At 61.3% G+C, this 25538-nt stretch overlaps 9 protein-coding genes across 9 annotated transcripts; 5 read left to right on the top strand and 4 right to left on the bottom strand.

Annotated features, from left to right (window-relative positions):
• Nucleotides 1-45: 45 nt before the first annotated feature.
• HETIRDRAFT_154209 (uncharacterized protein) lies at nt 46-1794 on the bottom strand (the record flags this gene model as incomplete). Its single annotated transcript, XM_009544636.1, has 4 exons — nt 46-741; nt 828-1100; nt 1177-1598; nt 1779-1794. The coding sequence occupies 4 exons, from the start codon at nt 1792-1794 to the stop codon at nt 151-153; spliced, it is 1302 nt and encodes a 433-aa protein (XP_009542931.1). The 3' UTR covers nt 46-150.
• Nucleotides 1795-3230: 1436 nt separating this feature from the next.
• On the top strand, nt 3231-10215 carry HETIRDRAFT_457655 (uncharacterized protein; the record flags this gene model as incomplete). Its single annotated transcript, XM_009544635.1, has 9 exons — nt 3231-3288; nt 3356-3983; nt 4043-4460; nt 4519-5364; nt 5420-6255; nt 6308-6856; nt 6913-7024; nt 7077-9318; nt 9379-10215. 9 exons carry the CDS (start codon nt 3231-3233, stop codon nt 9633-9635), a joined length of 5946 nt encoding a protein of 1981 aa, XP_009542930.1. The 3' UTR covers nt 9636-10215.
• A 408-nt stretch (nt 10216-10623) lies between these two features.
• HETIRDRAFT_44428 (uncharacterized protein) lies at nt 10624-12277 on the top strand (the record flags this gene model as incomplete). The annotated part of the gene is made up of 13 exons (XM_009543521.1): nt 10624-10758; nt 10835-10899; nt 10964-11046; nt 11105-11242; nt 11331-11358; nt 11417-11552; nt 11598-11621; nt 11688-11718; nt 11775-11844; nt 11903-11963; nt 12016-12048; nt 12106-12129; nt 12191-12277. The coding sequence occupies 13 exons, from the start codon at nt 10624-10626 to the stop codon at nt 12275-12277; spliced, it is 915 nt and encodes a 304-aa protein (XP_009541816.1).
• A 592-nt stretch (nt 12278-12869) lies between these two features.
• On the top strand, nt 12870-14231 carry HETIRDRAFT_239856 (uncharacterized protein; the record flags this gene model as incomplete). The annotated part of the gene is made up of 5 exons (XM_009544634.1): nt 12870-13047; nt 13153-13387; nt 13472-13871; nt 13968-14042; nt 14136-14231. Coding segments are annotated over 5 exons (984 nt in total), but the record flags the coding sequence as incomplete, so codon positions are not given.
• A 393-nt stretch (nt 14232-14624) lies between these two features.
• On the bottom strand, nt 14625-16755 carry HETIRDRAFT_154211 (uncharacterized protein; the record flags this gene model as incomplete). Its single annotated transcript, XM_009544633.1, has 5 exons — nt 14625-15443; nt 15493-15650; nt 15769-15893; nt 15969-16561; nt 16668-16755. The coding sequence occupies 5 exons, from the start codon at nt 16753-16755 to the stop codon at nt 14632-14634; spliced, it is 1776 nt and encodes a 591-aa protein (XP_009542928.1). The 3' UTR covers nt 14625-14631.
• Nucleotides 16756-17076: 321 nt separating this feature from the next.
• HETIRDRAFT_380438 (uncharacterized protein) lies at nt 17077-20710 on the bottom strand. The gene is made up of 8 exons (XM_009544632.1): nt 20383-20710; nt 20139-20272; nt 18874-20055; nt 18654-18817; nt 18558-18594; nt 18379-18497; nt 18189-18327; nt 17077-18128 (listed from the first exon to the last, which is right to left on the bottom strand). The coding sequence occupies exons 1-8, from the start codon at nt 20648-20650 to the stop codon at nt 17823-17825; spliced, it is 2349 nt and encodes a 782-aa protein (XP_009542927.1). The 5' UTR covers nt 20651-20710; the 3' UTR covers nt 17077-17822.
• Nucleotides 20711-20904: 194 nt separating this feature from the next.
• Nucleotides 20905-23157, top strand: HETIRDRAFT_457652 (uncharacterized protein; the record flags this gene model as incomplete). Its single annotated transcript, XM_009544631.1, has 7 exons — nt 20905-20975; nt 21027-21100; nt 21157-21439; nt 21521-21764; nt 21846-22036; nt 22269-22775; nt 22878-23157. 7 exons carry the CDS (start codon nt 20905-20907, stop codon nt 23155-23157), a joined length of 1650 nt encoding a protein of 549 aa, XP_009542926.1.
• Nucleotides 23158-23292: 135 nt separating this feature from the next.
• Nucleotides 23293-24000, bottom strand: HETIRDRAFT_449051 (uncharacterized protein; the record flags this gene model as incomplete). Its single annotated transcript, XM_009544630.1, has 3 exons — nt 23293-23576; nt 23654-23732; nt 23791-24000. The coding sequence occupies 3 exons, from the start codon at nt 23998-24000 to the stop codon at nt 23293-23295; spliced, it is 573 nt and encodes a 190-aa protein (XP_009542925.1).
• Nucleotides 24001-24465: 465 nt separating this feature from the next.
• Nucleotides 24466-25537, top strand: HETIRDRAFT_100315 (uncharacterized protein; the record flags this gene model as incomplete). Its single annotated transcript, XM_009544629.1, has 5 exons — nt 24466-24512; nt 24564-24906; nt 24955-25002; nt 25036-25217; nt 25255-25537. 5 exons carry the CDS (start codon nt 24466-24468, stop codon nt 25535-25537), a joined length of 903 nt encoding a protein of 300 aa, XP_009542924.1.
• Between the last annotated feature and the right edge of the window lies 1 nt (nt 25538).

Genomic DNA, 25538 nt, shown 5'->3' with positions numbered 1-25538 from the left:
CGACGTCAACGATTCGAGGGCATGTCGCACACTCAGGGAGCTAGTGAAGCACGCAAGGAACTAGTATAATCCCACAGCGAACGGATATCCGAGACACAACCATCCTCCCACTGAGACAAAACTTAGATTTCTGCTGCGAAGCTCTCTAGACTATCCGTCCTGACACGTTCGTCTCAGATCCTCGATGACCGCTGCGTACGATCCCATGATCTGCTGGTCCAGCTCCTCCCAGCCTGGCATCTTCTTCACACTCTTCGGATCCAGATCGATGACTTTCACTAGTCCCTGCGCGGCGGGGTGCGCATCCCGCGTCGGGGGCAACTTGACGAGCACGGAGCAGTCCTTGAATGTGGCCGAGAGCAGGTATGCGAGCGTGTAGTATCGCAGCTCGGACGGCAGAGGTTTGCTATGGTCACGCGCATCGTGGGAGGCGAGATAGGCGTCTACGAAGGCAGTCCAGTCTCCTATGGATGGCTCGGAGAGGTCTGTTCCGCGGCCTGAGATCGGGGAATCCACATCATGATTCGAGGAAAATGACGAAGCTGCGGCCTGTGCGCGAAGCTTAGAGAGCCCTTCGCTGTCAAGCGCATCCAAGGTACGCTGTATCTTTGACAGGTGTCGGAGAAGTGGTGTCTCGAGAACGATGGAAAGAAGTGCGGCCGTAAACTTTGCTCGGAGGTCGTCGTCTGCTAGGTCACTTGAGCCGAACACCGTTTGCGCCCACTCTGCGACACCCTCTTCCTGTACAGTCCATTTGATGGACCGCGTCAGTTAGCATAGCAAGCTTGGGAAGATCTCGGCGAAATGGAAGCGCTGCCTGGACTCACATCGTCGGGCTTGAGCAACTGGCCCTGTGAGAAGATTCTCAGGTTGTTGACACTCCCTCTACTGTCCTTCCATGCATCCCACAGGCCATGTATGGCCCGCGCCGTGCGCGCCTCGGTTCCTGAAAACAAGTCTAACGGACAGTATGAAAGCGCTGCGGGCTCGCCCTTGATGTGCCGAAGGTGATTGTGCATGCAGGTGCGGCATGTGCGCGTCTTGATGAGTGCACTTTGGGGCGACAGATGAGCGGGGAACGGAAGGAAGCCCCACTTTGGCTAGACTCGTTCACCCATGAGAAGCGAGTATATCGTATAGCCCTCGCCGGAAGACAAGCGGAAGTGAGAGCCATACCTTGATTTCAACCACGCATGCCTCTCCGCCCACAAGATCCGTAGCGAGCACCGCTTTGCGTTTCGACAGATCGATGGTGTCGACCTGTTTCCGTTCAGCAGGGCGCGAGGGCTCATGATATGAGGCGAACTGCTCCAGCCATGGGCTTTCAAGATGCGCGACTCGCAGTCGCACGAGGAACTCTGATGAGATTAGTCTGCCGACGATCTTTTGCTGGAACTCGATCATGGGGTCGTCCAGGTCTGCATCATCGATGTCATCAGAAGACTTCCCCCGTTTGGCAGCGAGTTTGTGTAGCCTCTGCTTCCGTAGCCTCAGCACGGTGTTATCGAATCCGAAACCAGGGTGGGTTGGTCCGCGGTATGAGAAGACGATGGTGGCTCCGCCCTCTGAGACATATTTCCAATCCGATGGCGAGGTCTCTGACAGTCGGATGGAGCTGTAATTGGTTGCGTCGGTCATCTCCAGGCAGATGAGAACGCTTTGAGTGGCTTAGAATGCGGAAGAAACGCATCAGCAAGCAATACTCCAATCTCATCTTTCATCACGTGCTACCTCGATCAGGCGTAAGTTACCACCCCGGACAAGCGCAACGGCATGACCGTTGAAACCGGACATTGAATCGGTGCCAGTGATGCAAATCGAATGCACGCTCACGCGAACAGCCGACAAATTCGAAGGCGCACTCGTATGTCGTGGGTACAATTCTATCGGTTCACGATGCGTCGCCCATAGAAACGAGAATACTGAGAAACGCGATGATCCCACATACTCTCACATTCGGAAGTCGTGCGAGAGAACGGCCAGAACACGAACTGTCGAGAACAAGGCTGGGACAAGTCTGGGACAAGGTTTACACGGCGCAATATGATCTCGGGGCATTTGTGCCGTAGAGAAAGCGAAATTTCAGTGTATAGTAGCAGATAGTAGCTTGATCATCTGTCGCCAGAGACATCCTTAGTCCCGAGGAAGAGAAGAGAGCAGGTTGATCAGCTTTTCAGCGCCCCGAGGGACTATGCGAGGTACTTACGGGATCGTCATGTCGGTCCTCATTGGGGGACGCACCTGTAAACGTAACACAGGGTAGACGCTTGAGGTGAGCCGAATTCTCCATGCCGTTTGGGCCTCCCCATTTGTGGAAGACATGATCTCGAGAAAGATGCGGGCACCACTGTACCCAAGTGGCCATTGAGCGGCGTAGTCAAGCAAAGTCGACGGATCCGTCGACTCGTATGTGCGCCCTAGTAGACCTGTCGGTGTAACGCAAAGTAAGACAATTATGAGCGCACAAAGAAGCTTTGGAGATGCCATTCCGCCATGTATGTGACATAAAACAAAATGAAACGCGAGCCTGGGCAGGCTGTGAATTCTGTGCACGCACCTTGATACACGGATCTGGACGTTCAGAGCAAAGTTCCGAAGACCCAGGTTAATGGACGCACAGGACTGCGCTCAAGGTCAAGCATCACAAGATATGCAACAGTGCGCACAGGCCAATCAAATGATTCGTCCAATGTTCCAAGGAAAATGGTGAACGTCAAGTAAGATATGTGATACTGGAATCGATGGTCGGCAGCCTCCTAAAATTGCAGGAGCAGGGCAATCAGGCAGGGATGGCGCTTGGCTGTTGTGCGAGACTGATGACAGAGAGAGAATATGGCACTCATTGGACCGGGAGGTGTTCATCGACATCAGGATGCAGACGACGAGGACAGAGGTCGAGAACAAGGGCCACGACATGCGTAGAAACGAGCGGGAGCATTGATGCGACACGGAACTGTACCTGGAGTTGGAGATGGTGAGGAATCGGACGAGGATGTCCGAAGGCAACGCCTTCTGGCACGGACTAAGGAGGAGAACTCGTCGAGATAACCGTTGCCCTGAGCGAGAGGGATCACGGCTAGCAGCACGGCAGAGCGATTACGGAGGCGATTGGCCAGCCCATCCGGTTCACGACGGCGCCGGGCCGTCGGGCGCTTCGGCGTCTACTAAGCAGCGTCCTAAACCGTTCGCCAATCAACCACCTCGTCCATCTCCACCCGTCCCTCGCCGCCATGGCCCCCTCCACCTCCTCGTCGTCGTCGAGCGCGGCGCAGACGTCCGTTCAAGTTGGTCAGTTCACTCAATTCTCTCCCAACTCCCCCGTCTCGACCTCTCACACCCGTTGGCGCCGACCTAGCTCTCCGCATACGACCGACCACCAAACAGGATACCGTATCCATCCCCGCTCGTTTTCAGCGCGCCGTCATTCACGCCGCCTCTTCCACCTCTGTCACCGTCGACGCCACATCTTCCGCTCCTTCAGCATCCGGCGCCAGCACTGCCTCTGCCGCCAGCTCGTCCGCAGCCGCCAACGCCAAAAAACAAGTCTTCACGTTCGACCAGGTCCACCCTCCAGAGAGCACCCAACATGCGCTCTTCACCTCCACCGCCCTCCCACTCCTCTCCCGCTTTCTCGACGGCTTTAATTGCACAATCCTCGCATACGGCCAGACCAGCTCTGGCAAGACCTTCACCATGACAGGCATTGACCTTGACGCCGATCCATCGGATCCGACAAATGGTATGGGTATCATTCCCCGCGCCGTGTCTACCCTCTTTCAACGCGCAAGGGAGATCAAGGAGGAGCGCGGTAATACGTGGAACTATAATATCAAGGGTTCCTTCATAGAAATCTACAACGAAGACCTTATCGACCTGCTTAGCGATGATGGCGCTGGTGTCCACATTCGAGAAGGTAAGGATGGGTCGATCATCTGGGGGGGCCTTCGCGAGGTCGCTGTTAAAACCTCCGGCGAGGTCATGAAGTCAGTCCAGCGGCCCTCTTTCTTGATTCTACTGTGCGCCTGACATGTGTGCCTTGAAGCCTGATCCGTCAAGGAACAGCTATTCGAAGGACGAACGAGACCGACATGAACGCCCAGTCTTCTCGTTCCCATGCTATCTTCTCGCTCACCCTCACACAAAGGAAGTATAAAGGTTCGGGGGGCGCTCCAACACGCTCATCATCTCCGCTGCCCCCGACCGGCCGATCCCCATCGCGCATCGGACGGCCAGGATCCATGTTTGCAGGAGGAACGGGTAACAGGGTATCCTCCCCGACCTTTGGCGCCCGTCCAGGTACCCCCAACAGCTTTGCTTCAGCCATGGGCAGAGGAGGCGGCCTGCGGCCTGCTAGTGCCCTCGGCTCACATCATGACACTCGGCAGAGCATGGATGATGAGGGAGATTGGATCACTGTCGTTTCGAAATTCCACTTTGTCGACCTAGCCGGATCAGAACGAGTAAGAGGCAACTTCCATAAATCGCTCTATGTGCGAGAAAATGACATTCTTTTCGTAGCTCAAGCGCACGGCAGCCTCGGGAGACCGCGTCAAGGAGGGAATCTCCATTAATAGTGGCCTACTCGCTCTGGGGAATGTTATCTCCGCTCTTGGGGACCCCGCACGAGCAAAGTCCCATACCGCATCCTACGTCCCTTATCGTGACTCTAAGCTCACCCGGCTCTTGCAAGACTCACTCGGCGGCAACGCACACACCCTAATGATCGCTTGCATCAGCCCTGCGGAGTGGAACGCTGCGGAAACGATCAACACCCTCAAATACGCCAACCGTGCCCGGAACATCAAGAATCGTGCCGTGGTCAACGAGAAAGAGGAAGGTTGGGACGATATCGAGTGGTTGCAGGGCATGGTGACCCGGCTTCGGAAGGAGGTGAAGATCATCAAAGAGGGTGGCACGCTTCCCCCATCCGAGGTTTCCCACGCTCCACCAACGGAGTCTAAGGAGCTGGAGGGCGCATCAAAGAAGATGCTTGCGAATTTCAACGAGCTCAAGAATAACTACGAGGATCTTCGGGAGAAGTACGTGGCCCGCAATGAAGAGCTCAACCGGCTCCGCAAGGAGCATGGCGAGCATCATCGGTCCGCGACGACGGGTACCATTCCTGGGATGAGCAAATACGAGGAAATCGTAGGCCCCGTGATCGAGGAGTACGAGAAGACGATTAGCGCTATGGAGGCTGAGCTGAGCCTCAACCGCGCTGCGCTCCGACACACGAACGAGCTGGTAGAGGAGAAGGAAGAAGAGCTGACTCAACTCTCCGAACGGAAAGTCGCGACCGAACTCTATGTCGAGGAGTTAAGGGCGCGAGTTGTGAAGCTGACGGAGCGGGAGGCGTCCACAGAGGTATGTTCTCATTTTTATACGTGTCTTCATACAAGACTGATCAGCATGGTTCTAGGCCTACGTTCATGACCTCGAGGAAAAGATCAAGGCATACGACGAGTCTCATATTAGCTCGAGCGAATCCATGAGCGACCTTAAGCGCGAGCTGAGTCGATTCAAAGAATCAGAATCGCATTCGACTCGGTACATCGCGGACTTGGAGGTTCGTCTCGCCCGGTCCGACGAGTCTGTCCTCGTACTTCGTCAGACGGTCGAGAAGCTCGAGTCAGAATGCGAGAGACGACGAGACGAGGCCGAGGTTCTCCAGGAGCGCCTAGAGAACCTGAAGAAAGACGGCGAGGACTGGAGGACGGACCTTGAAGAGCGCGAGCAGCGGGTCAAGGAGCTCGAGAAGAAGATGGAGGAGTGGGAGGTGAAGAGGAAGGCGGCCGGCGAGGCAAGAGAGCGCCTGGGCGGTGTCGCTGATGAGGTGGCGCAGGCCCGGAAGCACCTTGAGGCTAACATCGTCGACTTTGCCAAGGCCAACGGTTCGGGCAGCAGTCAAGCCTCGGGGACCTCAACGCCCAAGGAGCAGGACCTCTCGCTCGAGAACCAACTCGTTGCACTCCAACAGACCCACACCGCGACCCTCGCCGATCTTTCATCCGTTACTTCCAAATACCGCGATGCCCTGCGCGAAATCTCGGACCTTGCTGCTCAAATCCAGGAAGTGAAGCTCAGCCAATCCGCTCCGTCTGTCTCAGAGGAGCCAGAGCGGTCGATCGACTGGGGTGGCCCGCACAGGCGACGAATGACCGGGGGCCGCCACAGGGAATCCAGCGATAGCCCTCAGAGCGCCCACAAGCGCCTTTTTTTCCGACATGCGATCTCGACAGAATCGCTTCATTCGAGGTAAGCCCGAGCGTCCTTCTCATCATGCGTCCAAATGACGACTTTTGAATAGGTCGCTCTCACAATCGCAATCGCAATCGCTCTCTCAGGAGCTGTCCTCGGCGCGCTCGCGCAAAACTTCCTTATCAAGTCCTGGAACCAGTAGCCCCTCCCATTCCCCATCTCACTCGTCCTCGTCGCCATATACACATTCACATTCTCACTCGCATTCACGCTCCCGTCCGAACCTCTCAATCTCGCTACCTTCTCTGAATGTCAGCACAACGGAGCGCTCCGTCAGCAGCCTGGAGAAGGAGATCATGCGGCTACAAGACGTCTTGAATGAGCGAGAGCAGGAGATCGCAGCGCTCGAGAGTTCTTTAAAGGAAAAAGACAGCGTGTCGTCTTCGAGCACTGTATCGGTCAGCTTGCCGTTGACCCCTGAGGTGGATGGGGAGGACCATGTCAATGGGCGGACGAGCCCTACATCGTACCTCACGCCGCAGACTATGCACCAGTTTGATGAACTCAAGTCAAACGTGCAGACAACCCATGGGCGGTCAGATAGCGTGACTACGTCGGAGGCCGACGAAACGTTGGAACGGCTTAACGAACTTATGATGTGAGTCGGATTTCCCTCTCGTGACTCGAGCGCATATACTGATGCAGCGACGACAGGGCCATGGCACAGAAGGAGTCTCAGCATCGCGACATCGTCGAGGGTCTCAACGACGAGCTGCAGCAGCTTCGGAGACAGCATGATGAACTGAGCACCCTCTCACGCGATCAGGTGCGTTCAAACAATTTTTGCTTGGGATCACGCTGACCGGTTCGCATCGCAGGCACTGAACATGTCAAGCGAGCTGGAAAGTCTTCGGAGTAAGCACGAGGCCGACATCGCACGATTGGAACATATCGAGCAAAGGGAGGCGAAGCTGGCGCAGGCCTTGGAGCAAGCGGAGGCTTCCCATGTCGTTGTCATCGAGCAAATTCGTGTGGAGCACGAGGAAGCACTGCGCATGAAGGGGCAGCAGGTTGACGAGCTTGTCTCGCGGCTCAAGGAGGAGCATGCTCTTTCTTTGACAGCCGTTCAGGGTCAGCTGGAGGAGGCTTCCGCTGCTCTGGAGAAAGCGCATCAAGAACATGCCGAGGCGTTCGGTAGCCTCAAAGCTCAGCACGACGAGGAGCTTCGTCAGAGTCTAGCAGACGCCAGCGCCGCTCTCGCGCAGGCGCGCCAGGAGCATGCAACAGCCATTCACGATCTTGCCATGAGGCACCAGGAGCTTGTTAAGCAGAAGGACGAGGAGTCTGTCGCGGCGCTCGCAAAGACGGAAGAGGAGTACTACAACGGGCTCACCAAACTTCGCACCGAGCACGCCGAAGTCATCGAGCGGCAGGCGGCAGAGGCAAATACGGTTCTCGAACGTCTACGTGAAGAACATGCGGCCTCGCTCCGGATGGCCGATATCGCGCGAGAAGGCTCCATCTCAGACTCTCAGTCGTCCCAGGCGATTGCTCTCAAGGAACTCCAGGACGAATTCTCTGTGGCCATCGCAAAGAAGGAGTCTCAGTTTGCGGAGGACCTGGAGAAAGCGAATGAGGATCAGGCTCGTCTCCTCTCGGCGGCGACGGAGGAGCACAGTGCGGCCCTCGCGAAACTTCGGGATGAGCACGCTGTGGCGCTGGCGAAGGCTGAGAAGGCGCATGCGCAGGCTTTGGCGAAGGCTGAGGAGGAGTCGGGCAAGGAGATCGAGCGGCTTGCGTCTGCGTTGGCGAAGGCTAATGACGATCATGCATCTCTTTCATCTCAAGGGCGCGAAGATTCCGAAATGGCGTTGCAGGCTGTTAAGGAGCAGCAGGCTGTCATTCTCCAGGAGGTCGGAGCTGGTCATCAGGACGAGGTCGCGAGGCTCAAGGCAGCTCATGATGCCGCTCTTCAGGATGCCGTTGCGAAAGTTGACGAGGAACGCTCCGCGCTAGCGCGGACGCACGCCGAGTCGACTGCAAGGCTCCATGCGGAGCATGAGGTGGCCATGGCTGAGCTGAACGCTGCGCTCGTCGCAGAGCAAGAAGCGCATCGTGAGGCCTTGGAACAGTCTCGACAGCAGAGCGAGCGTCTTCTTCAGGATGAAAAGGACCGGTTAGCAGCGGCCATCGCCGACTTGGAAGAGAAGCACTCGCGGGAGCGAGAAACCTTGCAGAAGGATCACGAGCTGATTGTCAACGAGCTGAGGTCGTACAAGGCGGCTTTAGAAGAGCACGCTCTCGTTCGGGAGGAAGCTCGCGTCGCGCACGAGGACTCGATGGCTAAGCAGGCCGATGTCGTCGCCAGCTTGCAGCACGATCTGTCCGAGGCCCACAATGAGCGCGCGGAACTCGCGCAACAGGTCGAGGCGCTCCAAGCCGAGCTGAATAACACGCGCAGCGAGCAGACTATGCTCATTCGGGAGGCGTCAAAGCGGGAATCCCTTGTGGACGAGCTAGAGAAGCATCGGTCCGTCCTCGCGGAGATGCAGCACATGCTGCAGCGCGTCAAGGACGAAAAAGACGCGATTCAGCTGGAGAAGAGCAGGCAGGAGAATGCCGTGCGTGACTTGCAAGCGCAGCTCGCTCAGATCCCACCACCGGAGACCGTCTCGACGCCGCTCCGCCCGCCAACGGAGCGTGGGCTCTCATACAGCCGTCTGAACAGCTTGTCATCCTCGAAGCTTCCTCCACCTACACCGCCGCCTTCTGTACCCCCGCCTCCGGCCCCCAGGGTTGCGTCGTCGTTCAGCAATGACAACGGATTCCAATCTGCGTCATCGTCGACACCGATCTCCGCGTCCTCGTCTCGGGACTCGCAGCTCGATTCGCCAGCCACGTCCCTCACGCCGTCGCTACCGAATCTGCCGAATGGCTCCTCGCACGCGCCCGATCCCAAGCTGGTTCAGCAAATCGAGGAGCAGAGCAAGCAGATCACGGAGCAAGAGGCGATGATCCGGACTCTCAACAAGCAGCTCATGCATTGCGAGAGCGACCTCCAGGCACACATGGATCTCGTCACAACCCTCGAGACGTCGCTGGGCGACTCCGAAAAGAACCGTAAGCATTTTTGTTGTGGTCTCGATCCTCGTTTCATCTGACGATCGTCTGGTTCGTCAGTCCGGAAGGCCCGAATGCAGGCGACTGAGATCGCTCGGGAGCGGGATACCCTGAACGCACAGATCGACTCGTTGCGCGGCGAGCTCCAGGAGAGCAAGCGAGAGGTGGCGACTGTGCGGCGGTCTATCGTCGAGGAGAAGCAGTCGCTCGAGCATCGGCTGGACGAGGAGCGGAGAGCCAAGGAACGGGCGCGGCAACAGCTCGACAGCCGTATGGAAGAGCTGCAGAAGCGCAAGTCCAAATTTGTCTGTCTATGATCTCCCCCCCCCCCCCCCCCAGCTGGTGCTGGCCGTGTCGACCGTCTTCATTCACCCTGCGCTTGCGCTCTCTGTACCACCCTCTCGCGAGCATGCTCCTCCACGTCTATGATCCACCCATCGCTTTAGTGCCTGCCGTCCATCACCCTCCTATGCCCTGCGCGCCGTGCCGCGCCCACATTGCCGTTCTCGCATTCACTCATTCCACGTGTTCCGCCTTTCGTCGCCTGGAGCACGGTGTGGCTTCACCCTTCGATCCACATTCCGGAGCACTTTCGTGTGTATTTGTTTAATTCCGATTCATCGTTTACTTAGGATACTGTTGCGCTTTTAAGTTCTGGATACCCACGTTCGTTTTCTCTCTCTAGCATGAATTGGCTATTATTTCGCTCTTGTCCTATGATTGCATCCCTACCGGCTGCGGTACCTATATATGCTATATACCATACGATCATCGGAGCTCTCTGAATCTCTCGACTACACTGACACATTTATCCATCTGGCTCGGAGGGAGGTGTGTAATGCACTGTCTGAAACTCTAGCGAGTTGTTGGGATCAATATCAAGGCTTGCAACCGCTCCGTCGAGCATCGGGACTAGGGCAAGGCGCCTTCATCCGATCCCGCAGCCAGCGCGCGTTTGACCCGGCGCCGAGGCTTCTCTGTCTGGGGTTGAGTCTCGGCTATGCGCAGTGCGGGGCAGACATGCCATTTACGTCGTGGGGATCAAGCTTCGCGAAGCCGGCCAGTTGATATTCAGGATATCGATGGAAAATTTGAGACGCGACGGAAGCATAAAAGCAATTATGCCTGGAGGTGGTCGTCGTCGCGAGTCGAGAGCAGGACGGCAACTGCCTCTCGAGTCGCGCTGGGTCGGGCGGCTCGGTCCGTGGTCATCTGGGGATTGGGCTCCCCAGACGCGGCTGCTTTAAATTCTCCGGCTGCCAACTCACGCCCTCTCCCGTTTCCCTCTCTCTCCCTCCCACAACAATGTCCTCCCTCGTCTCCCGCGCGTTCCCGCTCGCCACCCGTGCCCTCGCCTCCTCGAGGCAATGCATCGTCCACGCACGTCTCCAGAGCACAAAGGCCCCGAGAGTGCTCCCCGAGTTCTCGATGGAGGGCAAGGTGCGTGTCTCACAGCCGTCGCGCCCTTTCCGGACTGATTTTCTCACCTCACCCTTGGCTGTCGGGCGGCGTGCAGGTCTGCATGGTCACTGGGGGCGCCCGCGGCCTGGGCAACGAGTTCTGCCGCGCCTTCGTTCGCTCGTGCGTGCCCTGCGTCATCCATCACGCCCCGACTCAAACTCACTGACGTGCGCGCCTCCATCAGCGGATGCACCAGCATGGCCATCGTCGACCTGAAACAGTCCGAGGCACAGGATGCCGCCCAGGAGCTCGTTGCGTCCGCCTGCCGTCAGTGCCCTCTCCCCGCGCGCTCTCGGCGGACGTGCCGTTTCTGAAGAGACTCAAGTTAACAGCGATCTAAGCCCGAGCGACTTCAACGTCGTCGGTCTCGAGTGCGACGTCTCCTCCGAGCGCTCCGTCCAAAAGGCCTTCGCGGAGACCATCGACCGCTTCGGGCGCGTCGATTCCGTCGTCGCCTCGGCCGGTGCGTGCACTTTACTCGCCCCTCGTTCTCCAACGCAAGATAAATTTCATCGCTTATTTTTTTTTTCGTGCCCTGCTTCTCCTCGCAGGTATCGTGGAGAACTATTCCGCCTTCGAGTGAGTCGCCGTTGTCAACTCCCCCGCCCCACTTTGAAGTTTCACATGATGTAATCAGTTACCCGTTCGACCGCATAAAGCGCTTGTACGACATCAACGTGCACGGGGCGTTCTTCACCGCGCGCGAAGCGGCGCGCAACATGATACCGCAAGGCGGCGGGAGCATCGTGCTCGTGGCGAGCATGAGCGCGAACGTGAGGGCTTGACGCTACCCCGCATTTTATGTAATACTGATCTAGGCCCAGATCGTCAACGTTCCCCAGGTTGGAAATTCATGTCCTGGGATCTCCGGGCCCACGTGCTGACGTTGTTCCGTGCTCGACATACAGCCTCAGACGCCGTACAACGCGTCAAAAGCCGGTACGTTGCGGCGGCCTCTCATTCGTCGGCGCGCGGCTCATGCGCTTTCTGTGCAGCTGTGCGGCACATGGCGTCCAGCCTAGCGGTCGAGTGGGCGAAGAAGGGCGTCCGCGTGAACTGTCTGAGGTAAAGATGGCATCCGAAATTGACACGAGTGCCTGGTGCTGATAAACGCACCCCGCAGCCCTGGCTACATGTTGACGAAATTGACGAAAACGATCTTGGCCCATGACCAAGAGCTCAAGGTGAGTCGATCGAGGCCTCGACCGCGGGCGCCATTTGGAATGACGTTTTTAGAAAACATGGGAGAGCCTGACGCCGATGGGACGGGTATGTCGAGCGACTTATTCTGTCGCGGCGTGGTGCTGATCGGTGATGACATTGCAGATGGGTGAACCAGAAGACTTGGCCGTGAGTGAAAAAACCACGCATGCAGACGCCGTCAGGCCACTGACGAGACTGTTTCTATTAGGGCGCCATCGTGTTCCTCGCCAGTGACGCGTCCCGATTTATGACCGGGTCGGAAATCCGCGTGGATGGGGGCTACTGCATCATCTAAGCGTCGGTCGCCGGGCGGGGATAGAGTCCAGATAGACAAGGATAGAGCGAGATACTAGACTAGCGTACGGGTATCGTCCATCGCCGGGCATTGCGGCTGTGAAAGACGGGCCCACTTCTTCCTCGTAATTTTTTTTCTGTGTTCTGTCGTGGTGGTCGCGGTGGTCGCGGTGGTCGTGTTTGTCTAGGGAGTGGAATGGGACGCTTAGGATGTAGCGATATCGATCTAATGCGATGATGAGACGTGTATTGAGTGGACATGGACGAGGCCTTCGTGCGAGGGCCGCGGCTGGGAGGAGGATTCTAGGCCGGACGAGTGAATGGCACGGCCACCGGGAGAATCCGAGAGGACGCACGGGGCACGCGCCATCGCCGGCGTGCGACCGCCTGCAACCGCACCCATGAATTAAATACCACCCACGTCCCCGCCCCTGTCCTCCCCGCCGTGCCAGGTCGATGCGACCATGTCCCCCTCTCTCTCCCCCGCAACCTCCTCCACCGCGGGCCCGCGCCCCTTCAACCAAAATAAAACACCGGGCCAGCCGCAGCAGCAGCAGCAGCCACCACCCCCGCCCCTCAAGCAGCCCCCCGCGTTCGAGTTCATGAAGCGCAAGCGCTGGGCCGACCTCCTCATCTCGGAGCTCAGCGAGGCCATCATCCTTGTCCTCTCCGCGTCCTGCAAGGTCCTCTTCTGCGGGCACGCCGTCCAGGAGCTGCTCGGCTGGAAGGACGAGGAGCTCGTCGACGGCGACCTCATCGAGCTCATGAACGGTGCGTGCGCCCCTCTCTAGACTCTCTCTCTCGCTACACCCCCCGCACCGCGCTGCGCCGCGCCGCGCGATCGCTCGCTCGCTCGCTCACGGCGCGTGCGCGCAGCGAACGACAGGGACAGCTTCCGCGGGATGTTCGCCCAGGCGATCGCCGCGCGCGGCGACCTCCTCACCTACGCGCGACTCAAGTGCAAGCCGGAGTACTACGGCGCGGCAGAGTACCACGCCCCGCAGAAGGAGGTCCTCTTCGAGATCATGGGATACCCGCACGTCGGCCCCGACGACGAGTGCAGCTGCTTCTTCGCGATGGCGAAGCCGTACCCCAGCAGGAACATCGCGATGTACGCCCTCCGCCCCCCGTCCCCTCCGCCCCCACTCCCTGAATCGCTGCCGATGCTGATTTGCCCCTGCGGCGCGCGGCGCAGGCTGAACACCTTCCTGGAGCTCAAGGTCGAGAACGCGCGCCTGCGGGAGCGCCTGCAGGCCCTCCGCGCGCGCTCGCAGGAGCTGGGCGCGACGCAGGCTGCCGCCGCCGCCGCCTCGCGCGCGAGCATCCCGTTCGAGTCCGGGAGCATGTCGTCCCAGCTCGCGGTCCACCTGGGGCTCGACGCGGCGCAACCCTTCAGCAGCGATTACCCGTACTACTCCGTCGCGTCGCACACGTACGGCGGCCCGTCGCATGCCCCGGCGGGGATGGGGATGGGGATGGGGGCTGGGCCGAGCGCGGGCACAGGAGCAGGGGCGGGCGCTAATAGTGCAGGTGCGGGTGCGGGTGCGGGTGCGCCGGGGCCCGAGGACGACACGGACGAATCGCGGCGCAAAAAGGTGGGTCGCGCGTTCCTGTCCCCCCCCCCCTTTCCTTCTCTTTCGCCTTCGCGACTTGTGCGCCGCGTCGCGCTGACGACGCGAACCCGCCCGCAGGCGAAGAGGGTGTACACCACGGACCAGCATGTGTGCGTCACCTGCGGCCGCACGGACTCGCCGGAATGGAGAAAGGTCCGTCGTCCTTGTGCCCTCCCCCGCGCCGCGCCGCGGCTGACCGTGTTGCACGCGCCCCGCGCCCCCGTGCGTCTGCGTTTGCGTCTGCAGGGCCCACACGGCCCGAAAACGCTCTGCAACGCCTGCGGGCTCCGGTGGGCGAAGAAGGTGCGCAAGTTCGAGGAGGCGAACGAGGCGGGCGGCGGCGGCGAGGGCTCGCGAATAGTACTGGACAACACGGTCCCCCCGTGACGACCGTGTCGGGTGCGTATACGTGTGGGTGGGTGATGTTCGGGATCGGTCATGGCATAGAGCAGTCGGCTTGTTATCTGTATCAGTAGCGCGAGGGCGGGGGGGGTGTCTCACGAGCGGGGTCGTCGGTACCATAATGTGTAATTCTGTCGCTGGCTTTTATTGTCTGTACATTGTCATCGTCGTCGTCGCCTCTGCCATCGCATGTCACGTCCACTCGACGTCCCGCTCCAACAGCCGCGGATCGCTTGGTAAAAACAGATGGAAAACTGTCCGAGGTCCTTGTCCTCACTTTCTCACCACGTGCACACGCGATCGGGTTTCGGGGTCCCTCCAGATCTCATGCTGGCAGCAGTCAAAAATCATTCATAACGCGTATGAACCGTACGTCGACCCACGAGTCTTCCTCCGCGCCGGGTGGCGTCGCGGTCGCAGCCGCCCGCCGCCGAAAGTTCCCGCTGTACCACATCATCTCCTGCGCCGGCACGCTCGCGAGCGTCGTGTCGCCCGGCTCCGGGTGCGTCTGACGCAGGACGACGCGCGGCCAGAACCAGCGCGACTGCGGCTCGACGACGATGCGCGCGTGCCCCGCCGCGAGCGACGGGAGGAGCGCCGCGGGCGCCGCGGCGAGGCGGAAGGTCAGCAGGAAGCGGTTGTCGTAGAGCACCTCCAGCGCGCCGCTCGCGTGCGCATCGTGCGCATCGCCCACACGCGGGTGCGCGCGCGCGGCGAGCGCGGCGGCGACCTTGTCGGTGACGTCCATGACGGTGGGGTTGGGCTCGCGCGTCGAGGGCGGGGCGCGGGACGCGATCCAGCCGTAGCGCTCGTACGGCTGCGGCGTCTCGTAGCGCAGGCGGCCGTCGCTGCCGATGCGGATCGGGTTCCAGAGGACCTTGCCGACGGACGCGAACGGGTGGCGCTCTGCCTGCGCCTGGGCGGCGGCGGCGGGCGTGTTCCAGAGGCGGTCGGCGAGGCGCGCGATGCCCTCGCTGCGGCGGCGGCCCTCGGCGACGTTGGAGCCCCACGGCGCGGGGGAGACGTAGCGCAGGATGCGGTAGAGGACGGCGGCGTTCACGACGGGGTCGTCCATGTTCTGGATTCTGTCCGTGCAGAAGAGGAAGGTGGACGGCGGCGAGGCGACGGAGTGGCGGCTGATGAAGGCGCTCGCTGCGGAGAGGGTCAGCATCGGCGGGGACGATGAGAGTAGATGGGGTACCCTGGCTTTCGATGTTTTCTGCGTGCTCGGTGAAGGACAGGATGGCGCCCCGGAGCTCTTCGCGGCTCCCAGAGAGGTCCAGCGGGATCGGCAGGTCCGCGCTCTCGGCGCGCTTCACGATCGTCCGGAGGTCCTCCGCCAGGCGCTCAGGCAGGCCGCTCGACACGGACAGAGGCAGGGCCTGAAAAGCGCGTCGGCGTCGGGCGCAGCGCCACAGCGGGAGAGAGAGAGAGAAATAGACGGACGAGGGGCTCACCGCCCGGTTCGGGGGAGGACGCGGCGGGCGCGGTGCGCTCGAGCATCTGCCGCACGGCGTTGCGCAGCGTGAGCTCCGGCTGGAAGTTGCTCGGGTCGTCGACGTACTCCAGCCCCGCCTTTTCGCACGTCGCGAGGATCCTGTCCTAGCAAACACACACACACGCACAACCTCTCAGCGCCCACCACCCACCCGCTCTCGAACCCAAACGACCACTCACCTTCCCAACCGTCAACAGCGGCCGCACGACCCACCTGCCCATCCCCCGCGCGCCCGCCCACCCCAGATCGCCCTCCTCCTTCCCCATCCCCATCCCCCACCGCCGCACCCGCCGCATCCCCGCGAGCCCTAGCACCGAGCTCCCCCGCGCGAGCCGCATCAGCGCCGTCTCCACCTGGTCGTCCGCATGGTGCCCAAACGCGATCGCGTCCGCCCCGCCCGCCGCCATCGCGCGCACCAGCACGTGGTACCGCGCGTCCCGCGCCACGCCCTCCGTCGCGCCCGCGCCCCCACCTGCGCCCGCGCCCCCGTCCGTGCCCGGGTTCGAGCCCGGCCGCGCGGGGAACGGCGCGACGCCCCACGGGATGCGCAGCTCGCGGTGCGGCACGCCGAGCGCGCGCGCGGTGCGCGCACAGTGCCGCGCCATGCCGTCCGAGGCGTCCTGCAGCCCGTGATTCACCGTGAGCGAGAGTATCTCGCGCGGGAGCGCGTGCGCGCGCGTGGGCGCGGACGCGGACGGTGGGGGTGCCTTCGTGAGCTGGGTGAGGAGGTAGAGGAGGCACGTCGAGTCTGCGCCGCCGGAGTGGGCGACCGCTGTGCGGCGTGCGGCGAGCGTGAGCGTGAGCGTGAGTGCGAGTGTGAGCGTAGAGCGCGATCGGGTGGGGCGGGACGGGGTGAAAGGCGCAGCGACCGCACGTACCGAGCTTTGCGGGCCACCCCGCGGGCGGCATGCACCGCTGCAGCATGCGCAGAAACTCGCCCTCGAGGATGGGGCCGGGGTGTGCCATGACCATAACGTAGTCGGCGTTCTGTTCTGTTCCCAAACGGAGCGCGCGTGTGTGTGGAGGTCGGATGAGATAGAATGGCAGGCCGACTGCAGGCCAGAGTGCTCAGTTGGTCATGTTCGCCGCGAGCAAGTCAAAAATCACCGCATTTGCCAATGTTCGCCGCTGCTGCGTCGACGCGCGCCGTGCTCTGCCGTGCTCGGCTCAGCTCACCGAGCCGCACGCCGCATCCGGCTCACAAGACTCGCAAACGACTTGTATTCGTTAAATAAAAACAAAGAACTCGACGAACCGAAACGAAAAGACGACGACGACGAAAGCCGCGACGAGACGAAAGCCGTAGTAGTTACTAGAGTACTTCGATGCGGTGCGTGTGAAGGACCGAGGGCGTGTGTAAGTTGTGCGTGCGCACGGAAAACAAGTACAGGCTAGCTAGCGAACAAGCGATGGTCCACGTCCGTTCACTGTGACGTTCCTTGTCCGAGATGCATGCGGGGAGACGGAGACGGAGACGGAGGAGAGGAGGAAGGAGGGACAGGAGCACCGTGTAGAAACATAGCTTGGGCTTGGGATACTGGACACGGCAGCAACAGCAGCAGCGGACGACATACAGACGGAAACGGTGTAAGAAAAGCGCGACCGGGGACGTTCCCGCGAGCACGCAAGGGCCCGCGAGAAACGGCGAAGAGGAAGAGATAAACGGAAGCAAGCAAGGAGCGCAACCAGGTAGTTAGTAGCGGAGAAAAGAAGTTTGCATGGACGGGTCTGACGAAGGCGTCGTCGTGAGATTATCGTACACGGAATTAGACAAGAAAAGAAAAGAAAAAAGATTCGAAGGAAAGAGAGAAAAAAAAAAACAAGACAAAAGCGAGGAGGCGCGGAGGCGGGTCGACCGAGGCGAGAACATATATGACAGCAAAATATCTATATCCAATGGCGAAAGCGATTGTTCTGATCCAACCGTCCACGGCGCGCGCGCCCGTTTCGCGCACGGGCGCACGCACAGAGACTCACGTTCACGTTCACGTCCACGTTCGCGCTCGCGCTCGCGTTCACGTTCAAGCACGCGCTCACGACGAGAAGCCGGGCACGCCGCTCATGCCCATGTATCCCTGGCCGTGGACGACGGGAACGGGGCTCGGGTTGCGCATGACGCTGTGCATGGCGTGCGGGCTGACGAACGGCGACGCCATCTGCATCTGCATCATCGGCGTTATGTGCGGCATCTGCAGCTGGTGCGACGCGTAGGCGAGCGTGTTGGCCTGGTTGATCGCGGCAAAGGCGTGCTGCTGCGGCGGGGAGGGCGAGGAGCCCTGGGGCGAGGCCGCGGCCTGGGGCGGCACGGGGCCCGTCTGCATCTTTTGCATGGACTGCAGCTGGGTGGCGCGCGCGGGGCGTCAGCGCGCGGGGACTGCAGCTGCGGGTGGGAGACGTACCTCGTAGAAGGCAAAGTCCTGGAGGAGCGAGGTGCGCGCGGGGTGGGTGTGGAAGATGCGGAGCATCTCCTGGCCGGCATCGGGGAGCAGCTCCTGGGTGTCGCGGGAGTTTGTGACGGGCTTCCTCTCCTGTGTGTTGCTGCAGCAGGCGGAGGTGAGCAACGGGACGAGAGACGGAGGGTCCGCTTACTTGAGACGGATGTGGCGGAGGTTGGCGTTGGGGATGTCGCGGACGAAGATCCATCGGACCTTGAAAACGCCCTTCCACTTGTCGGAAGCCCAAACGGTGCTGCTGCGTGTGTAATCGACCTGCCAACGGAGGGCGTCAGCTGATCTGCGTGCCGGCGGGGGTGCGACGATCGAGCGTACCGGTGTCAACATCTCGGCCATGCCGCAGAAATGGCCGCTGCGAGCCGAGAACAATAAATGGGGATGGACCGCGGACCGAGGCGAGGGACCACGCACCTGGCGTTCACGCTGAAGAACAGGTAGATCGGGCCTCTCCCGGCCGTCTCCTTGAACGCCTTGTCCAGCCGCTTGTTCCCGGGGTCCGTCGAGCTCCAGATCTCGTACTTCAGCGACTTGTGCACGTCGTCCTCCATGTACGACTTGATCACGAAGTATCGCGCCTGCAATGCCATCCGCGTCAGCCGTCGACCACCCACCCAGCGTGAACGTCACCCACAAACGTAGGTCGCACGTCGAAGTTCGCGGGGTTGTACCCCTTGGTCGCGATCAGCGTCGGAACATCCACGGGAGACGTCAGGAACGCCTGCTGTCCAGCGAGCCCCGCCTGCCCTTGCCCGGGGCCCGCAACGCCCATCCTCGAGCTCCCCCCCATGCCCTGCTGCAGATACTGCGCAGGAATCGTAGGGACGTTCGGCACACCCGGCGCGCCAGGCTTCCCCTGCTGCTGCTGCTGCTGCTGCTGCTGAGCGTACATGTAGTTCAGGTTCGGGTTCGACGTGCGGCCCTGCAGGACCCGCTCCTTCTGGTCCCACGCCCCCGACGCCGTGTACGCCCGCTCGTCCCGCTCGGCCCCCCCGCGCTGTTGCTGCTGTTGCGTCTGTTGCTGCTGCAGGGGCTGTTGCCCGATCGGCGGCACATACGCCGAGGCACTGACCGGGCCTGCATTCGGGCCTGTCAGTGGCGCGTTGCGCCCGTCCAGGTCAGTCACGAGCTGGAGCTTCCGCCCCCCGCCCCCGCCGTTCGCACCCGGCCGCATGCCCGGCATCTGCTGCGGCGGCGGGTGCGGCGGGTTGAATCGCGGCGGGTGGGCGGACTGTCCCCCGGGGTAGCCGGGCTGCGGGTAGCCTTGGTTTTGATGTTGTTGCTGTTGCTGCTGGTGATTGATGTCGAGCGAGGAGAGCGCGCGCTGGACGTCGTCGATGGCGACGTTGCTGCTGCTGTTGTTCCCGACGAGGTTCGACGAGCCCGCGGGCGTGCGCCATTCGTTGCTCGGCGTGCTCCACGGGGAGCGGCCGATCGGGCTCGTGGGATACTGGCTCTGCGCCTGCTGCGCCTGGGCGGAAGGCTGGCGGCTAAAGTACGCCTCGTCTTCGTGGCCGTTGGAGCTCTCGTCGTATTCGTATTCCTCCTCGGCGTTGGTCGGGCTGGGGCTCTGCGGGGGCTGGCCGGGGGCTCTGATCTGCGCCTGAAGAGTGCCAGCACGCTTGAGGCCAGAAGAAGCCATCCGCCGGACGCCGCCCGTCGCTGCGCCGTAGGTGAGACTCTGATGCCTGCGCACTCCCGAACCAGCCGGAGGGGGCGAGGGGATGGCATGAAAGTGGGGGGACAGCGGGGAGACGCCGGACTGGGAGTCGATCATCTGCTGATGTTGAGGATGGTCGGTGTTCGAGTACGCCGCCTGGAGGGAGATAGAAAAAAAAAAACATTAAGATTAGAGATGAGGATCGGTGGGGAGGACGGGCTGCAGAGGAGGGTGCCTACCTCTTCTTCGCTTCTCATGCGGGCCATTTCTCTCTCCCAGTCTTCCTCGTCGCCTTCCTGGCCTGCGATGGCTGTGAGACTGTTCAAGGTCCGAGGGGTTATGGTTCCACTTTGTCGGGATCCTTGCCCGTATGCTGAGAGAGCATCCGATGTGGGTCAGAGAGAATTGTGATGGCGTGGGTGAAGGTGCGAGAGGAAAGAGGGCTGGAGGTGGGAAACGAAGGGGATGTCGGGAAAAGCGTACCTCTGTTGTAGCGGGTTGGGAGGGAAGCCTGGCGATGGAGCGATCCCTTTTCGCCGACGGCACCCACGGCGCCGACCCAGTCCTGGTCGACGACCTCGTCATCGTTCCAGGTCTGCTGCTCGTGGGATTCCTCGGATATGGGAGGGCGACTGCCAGCGCGGGCAGAGCGCGATGTCGCGGTGATGGTGTGATGGCGGCGGACGCCTGTGGATGCGGGTGCAGCGGCGGCGGGGGGAGGGGGCGAGATGGGGTGGGGAGGCGCAGACATTGTTTTTGAGGGCGATGAGAGGGAGGAAGAGGGAGGGAGGAGGAGAGAGGAGGAGGAGGAGGAGGAGGGACGAGTCAAGGCAGGTTGTCCAGAAGCGGGTTTCGGCAAGGCGATGGAGACAACGACGGACTCGTCCAGCTTCGGCCCGGGCCCACCATCGATCCCTTCCTCCCGCTCCATCCACCGCCTGCGCACAGGCCATCACCTCAGCGGTGCATCCCTGCGTACTCCCGCTCACCTGCGCACGGGCCATCATGAGCCGCGGTCGCCCACAGTCCGCGCTCTACTACCAGATCGGCGGCTATCTCGCAGACTCCACTCACTGGTGACCCCCGTCCGTGGCCCGTCGCCGTGTCCCGTCGCTCATCCCGCCCAGGTTCGGCTACGACACCCCCAAGCTCGTCGACGCCTTCTGGCAGCTCGAGCCGGGCGGGATCGACCTCACACTCGGTTCGTCTCAGCACGCTCCGCGATCGACACCGCTGACACCCCCCGCACCGTCCCAGGCATCGTCCCCTCCGGCGCCAGCTACCTGCTGCTCCCCCTCGACAGATGGCCCGCCCTCCAGCGCGCATACGGCCTCCGCACGCCCCACAAATCGCGCCCCGCCTCCGCCTACCTCTCCCTCAGCCCAATCCACTTCGACACCCCGGCCGCCTTCAAGAAGAAGCTCGACTCTCTCCGCCCCAAAAAAACAAAACAGCCCACTGACACCAGCCAGGCCAACAAGCGCTACGCCATCGGCCCCAAGGACGGCGGCGCGCCGCGCGCCGCGTTCGAGCACTCCAGGTACGCGACTTCCCCGCCCCGCACCCCACGCGTCTCTGCATCCGAATAATAACACCGCCCTCGATCCCTCCCCCTCCGCAGGCTCCTCCTGCGTGCCCTGCGCGCAGACTTCGACGTCGCGCCGTACGGCCTCGCCCGCGGTACGCAGTGGGCCGACCTCCAGGTCCTCGCGCTCGCCTTCAACCGCTGGTCCATGGGCACCCAGCTCCTCGACCTCGGCTGGACCCGCGCCCGCCTCGGCGCCGCGCAGCTCGACACCCAGTCCGCGGTGCACATCGCCCTCGCAGAGGGTGCGCACTTCGGCGTAGAGAAGCGCAGGAAAGCGGTGCGTGCCCCCCCCCCCCCCCCTGCGCCGTACATAGCACTCACACACGCTCATATACACACCGCCTTTTGCGCGGCGCAGGCGTTCAAGCACGGCGAGGCCGAGACGATGGGCGCGCACGCCGCCGCGGCGCGCCTGCGCGACACGCTCGCAGAGATGCGCGCCGCGCCCGTGCTCCTCCTCGTGCACGACGAGCCCGCCGCGCGCGCTGCGCTCCACGACCTCGGGATCGAGACGTCCACGTGGGCTTCCGGCGCCGACGCGCTCCTCCGGTCAGTGCGCGCCTTTCCGCGCTCTCGTCTCCCCGTTCGTTTATCTGACCAGAATCGCGTTTCCGTTTCCGCGTCCATTTTTGTTTCCGGTTCCGGTGTCTCTGTCTCGTGCTGGCTGGCCGCCTGTTCTCACGCATTCGTGCCGGCGGACGGCCGCTGTGGATCGACATCGATCCGGATCGATCCTTGCTCTTCGCGCTTCTCACGTTGCTCTACATTATACATCATACAGCGCCGGACTGGTCAAGCACGAGGCCGACCGCCGCCCGCCGTACCGCGACGAGCGCTCGTACGACAGGCCCTCCCACGACTCGCGCGCGCCCTACAGAAATGAAGACCGCGGGAATGGCAGGCGGGACGGCTATGGCTACGACTACGACCGCGGCCGCGACCGCTCCTACGCGCCGCCGTCCCGCAACGACCGCGCCCCCGCGCGCCGCTCGCTGTCTCCCCACCGTGACCGTGACCGCGACCGCGCCCGCGACAGACGGGACGACCACGCTCGCGAGCGTGACCACTCCCGCTCCGACCGCGCGCGGGGCCCGTCTTCCCGCTCCCGCTCGAGCGAGCGAGACGGGCCCGCGGACGCGGGCGGCGGGGTGTACGTTGTCGACGTGCACGTGCTGTTCGACGCGCTGACGCAGAAGGCGCGCACGCGGCGCACGATCGGGGCGGACGCGCGGGACGCGGGCGTGCGCGAGGCGGGCGAGGGGGAGTGGTGCGCGGGGAACGAGAGCCGGTGCGTTCTCTCCACGCTTTTTTTTTTTTTTTTTTTTTTTTTTTGTTTCGCTCGTCGGCGGCGCGCTGATGCGTGGTCTTTGGCTCGGTGCGGCTGCGATAGGGTGTTGGCGGAGCTGTGGTACACGATGGCGGCGGGCGAGGCGATCGACGAGCAGCGCGCGGCGCGGTGGCCGGATGGCCTTGGCTCGGGGGGGCCGGCTGCGGCTGGTGGTGCTGGTGGTGCTGGTGGTAGGTCTGGGGACGCGACGGACGACGTGGACCCGAACGACGTGGACCCGAACGACATCGAGCCGGCGCGCAACGCGGCGCTGACTATCTACGACGACTTTGACCTGCACGACTCGGAGGAGGAGCGCGGGGACGCGCAGTATCTCTACTGACGCCGGGTTGCTTGACCTGTACTCGTACGGCGCATGCGTTGAAGGACGTGTGCGTTATCCGTCTGTGCGTCGTCTGTGCGTGCGTGCGTGTGCGTGCTGTGTGTGCGTGCGTGCTGATCGTGATTTGTACTTCACTTACTTCTTGCTGACGTTCCGGTGCCCCGCGGTCGAGCTTCGGGTCACCGTCCTGCTCTTCTGTACGATGATCGACGCCCTACGCTTTCGCTTCGGTGTGCCTATACCCCGTATGTCTCGACTGCATTTCCTGTTCCCCGAGTTTTCCTTGTCCCCGAGTTTTCCTTGTCCTTGTTGTCCATGACGCTTTCGATTCGATATACGAGTGTTGCAGTTTACACGGCCGGCACAGTGCAGTGCGGTGCGGTGCGGTGCGGTGCGGTGAGGGTCCGGCTGACGCGCGTCTGAAAGGCAGTGGCGAACGGAAGCAAGCGGAAGTTTCAGACAGTCGACGCTATCATACTCGGAAGAGACAGCGCACGCCGTCCCATGCGACCACACCCGCAGGGAGCTCCAACCTGAGCGGTGAGCTCGAGCATGGCTTGTGACCTCGACCGGGCCTGTGAGCTTTTGAATCTCAGCTTCATTTTGTGAGATTGGTTCCGCCTCGCTTCGTACCTTTTCCCAGCCCCGCCGTCGGGGTGTGAAGTTCAGCTCAGTGACGTTCAACTTGGTAAACAACTTCGCATACCGGTCCTCCGAGTCTCCCTGCAATGTCGTCAAAGGGGGCGACGACCACTGGAGCGGACGATGTCTGACAACTCCCTCGGCACACACGAAGAAAGCAGCTTCGACCAAGCAGGGTGGGTCTCGTTTTCGAACAGCCATATTGGCTCGGATTGACGTCCGTTAGCAGGTAAACCTTCCCGCTCCGTGAAGGGCAAGCAGCGGGAGTCTCCAAAGGTTTATCGTTCTGCGAGAATGTGTCCATGTTTACATGCTCACGCAACCTTTCGTAGCGCTGTTCTATCTGCGGCGACTTTGGAGAGGTGACCCTCTGCAGCAGTCAGTGCGGCAATGCCATGAGTGTTTGGGATGAAGATTCTTACACTGGTTGCATCGCTTTGGAACCCAACGGGCCTGCATCTGTTGATTGCATGAAATGCCCCAAAAAGAACGGGGAACCCTGTACAGTATGTCAGCCACTATTGCTTTCGAACTAACTAGAGTGCAGTACACTATCAAACGACTTGGATCGCAGTGGCTTCAGTTCACATCCACGTTACCGGGTTTATGCATGCTTCAAACCCCCACGGACGACGTGAAGTCATCATGTGGGCGTGCGGGCAAGCCATGGGTCGCACGGAGCACTCTCAGCTCGTTCGCAGCGTCTTAGACAGGTGAATCAATTGTGCAACCCGATTGCGATGTCGCGCTAATCGCATTGTTAGTCACCCGTTTGATTCCGTCTTAGGGTTCGCCAGTGCCAGCGTCATCCCTAATGTAGTCGGGCCCTTTATTGCTAGATTCTGTGTGCTCTGTGCAGAGTACCCGCATCAGGACATCGTCACGCTGGCCCTACAAGCATCCTCCTTGAAATCTATCCTTACCAGCACCCCGGTCGTGGTCATTCACCGTCCCGATCCCGCGGGTCCTATTGTCTCGACCAGGATAGTCTACTCCGTCGAGTATGATATATGCTGGGGAATAGCTCACCACTGTCCTCAGTGCAAATCGGGTCCTCCGTATATCACTTGCAACCCGCACCGGAGGCATCAGAAAGGCCACCAACGCGTGCGCTTTTATTGTAATCGTTGTCTTTGACGACTGTCCTCCGTGTAGTTTGAGAAACCGGAGTGGGTCAAAATTCACGAGGATTACGTCGTGGAAGTACCTCACGAGCACCCTGAGTTCCTCCCGTAGGCATTCGATGAATGGCTTAAGCCGCCCGGACACACGGAGGTACGGGCCAAATATCAATCAACTGTCCGCGGACGGGCGCCCGCCAAGATTTTGGACTGGTTATCTCGAGAAGAGAATAAGGACCACAACCCCCCCGAGGAACTCTACCCCGACAACGCCACCCTTCAACAAAGCGACGCCGAGTTTTCCGATTGGCTGCTCAAATGGCGCAACGACCAGGAGCGGCTTGCTCGCGCCCAATCGAGGCGCCCTGCCGCGAGAGATCCGACTCTCCAGCAATAGTACCATGTCTACCACATACGGTCTCAAACGCACCGCACGCGAGTTCGGGCACACGCCGCCCACGCTCGACGACGCTCAGACGGCAGCGGCGCGCGAGTCAGGACGTCCACCACAACGCCGACGATTCAATGGGCCCCGGCGGTTCTCCGTCGAGCGGGGCAACCCCCGCGACTTTGCTAACGTCTCTCCCCCGCCGCCGGACATTATATTGCCGTATTGAC

The sequence above is a fragment of the Heterobasidion irregulare genome (genome assembly GCF_000320585.1).
Source record: "Heterobasidion irregulare TC 32-1 unplaced genomic scaffold scaffold_02, whole genome shotgun sequence".
Lineage (NCBI taxonomy): Eukaryota > Fungi > Basidiomycota > Agaricomycetes > Russulales > Bondarzewiaceae > Heterobasidion > Heterobasidion irregulare.
Note: the sequence above shows the minus strand (reverse complement) of the source record. Positions and strands in the feature narration are given on the sequence as shown.

What these genes read in the sequence shown, in the direction of transcription:
- HETIRDRAFT_380438 (XM_009544632.1), bottom strand. Translation starts at nt 20,650, where the DNA reads ATGTCTGCGCCTCCCCACCCCATCTCGCCCCCTCCCCCCGCCGCCGCT. An exon ending in GCATGAGAAGCGAAGAAGAG is followed by an intron (nt 20,056 to 20,138) that starts GTAGGCACCCTC and finishes ATCTCCCTCCAG; the next exon opens with GCGGCGTACTCGAACACCGA. An exon ending in CTCCGCCACATCCGTCTCAA is followed by an intron (nt 18,328 to 18,378) that starts GTAAGCGGACCC and finishes CGCCTGCTGCAG; the next exon opens with CAACACACAGGAGAGGAAGC.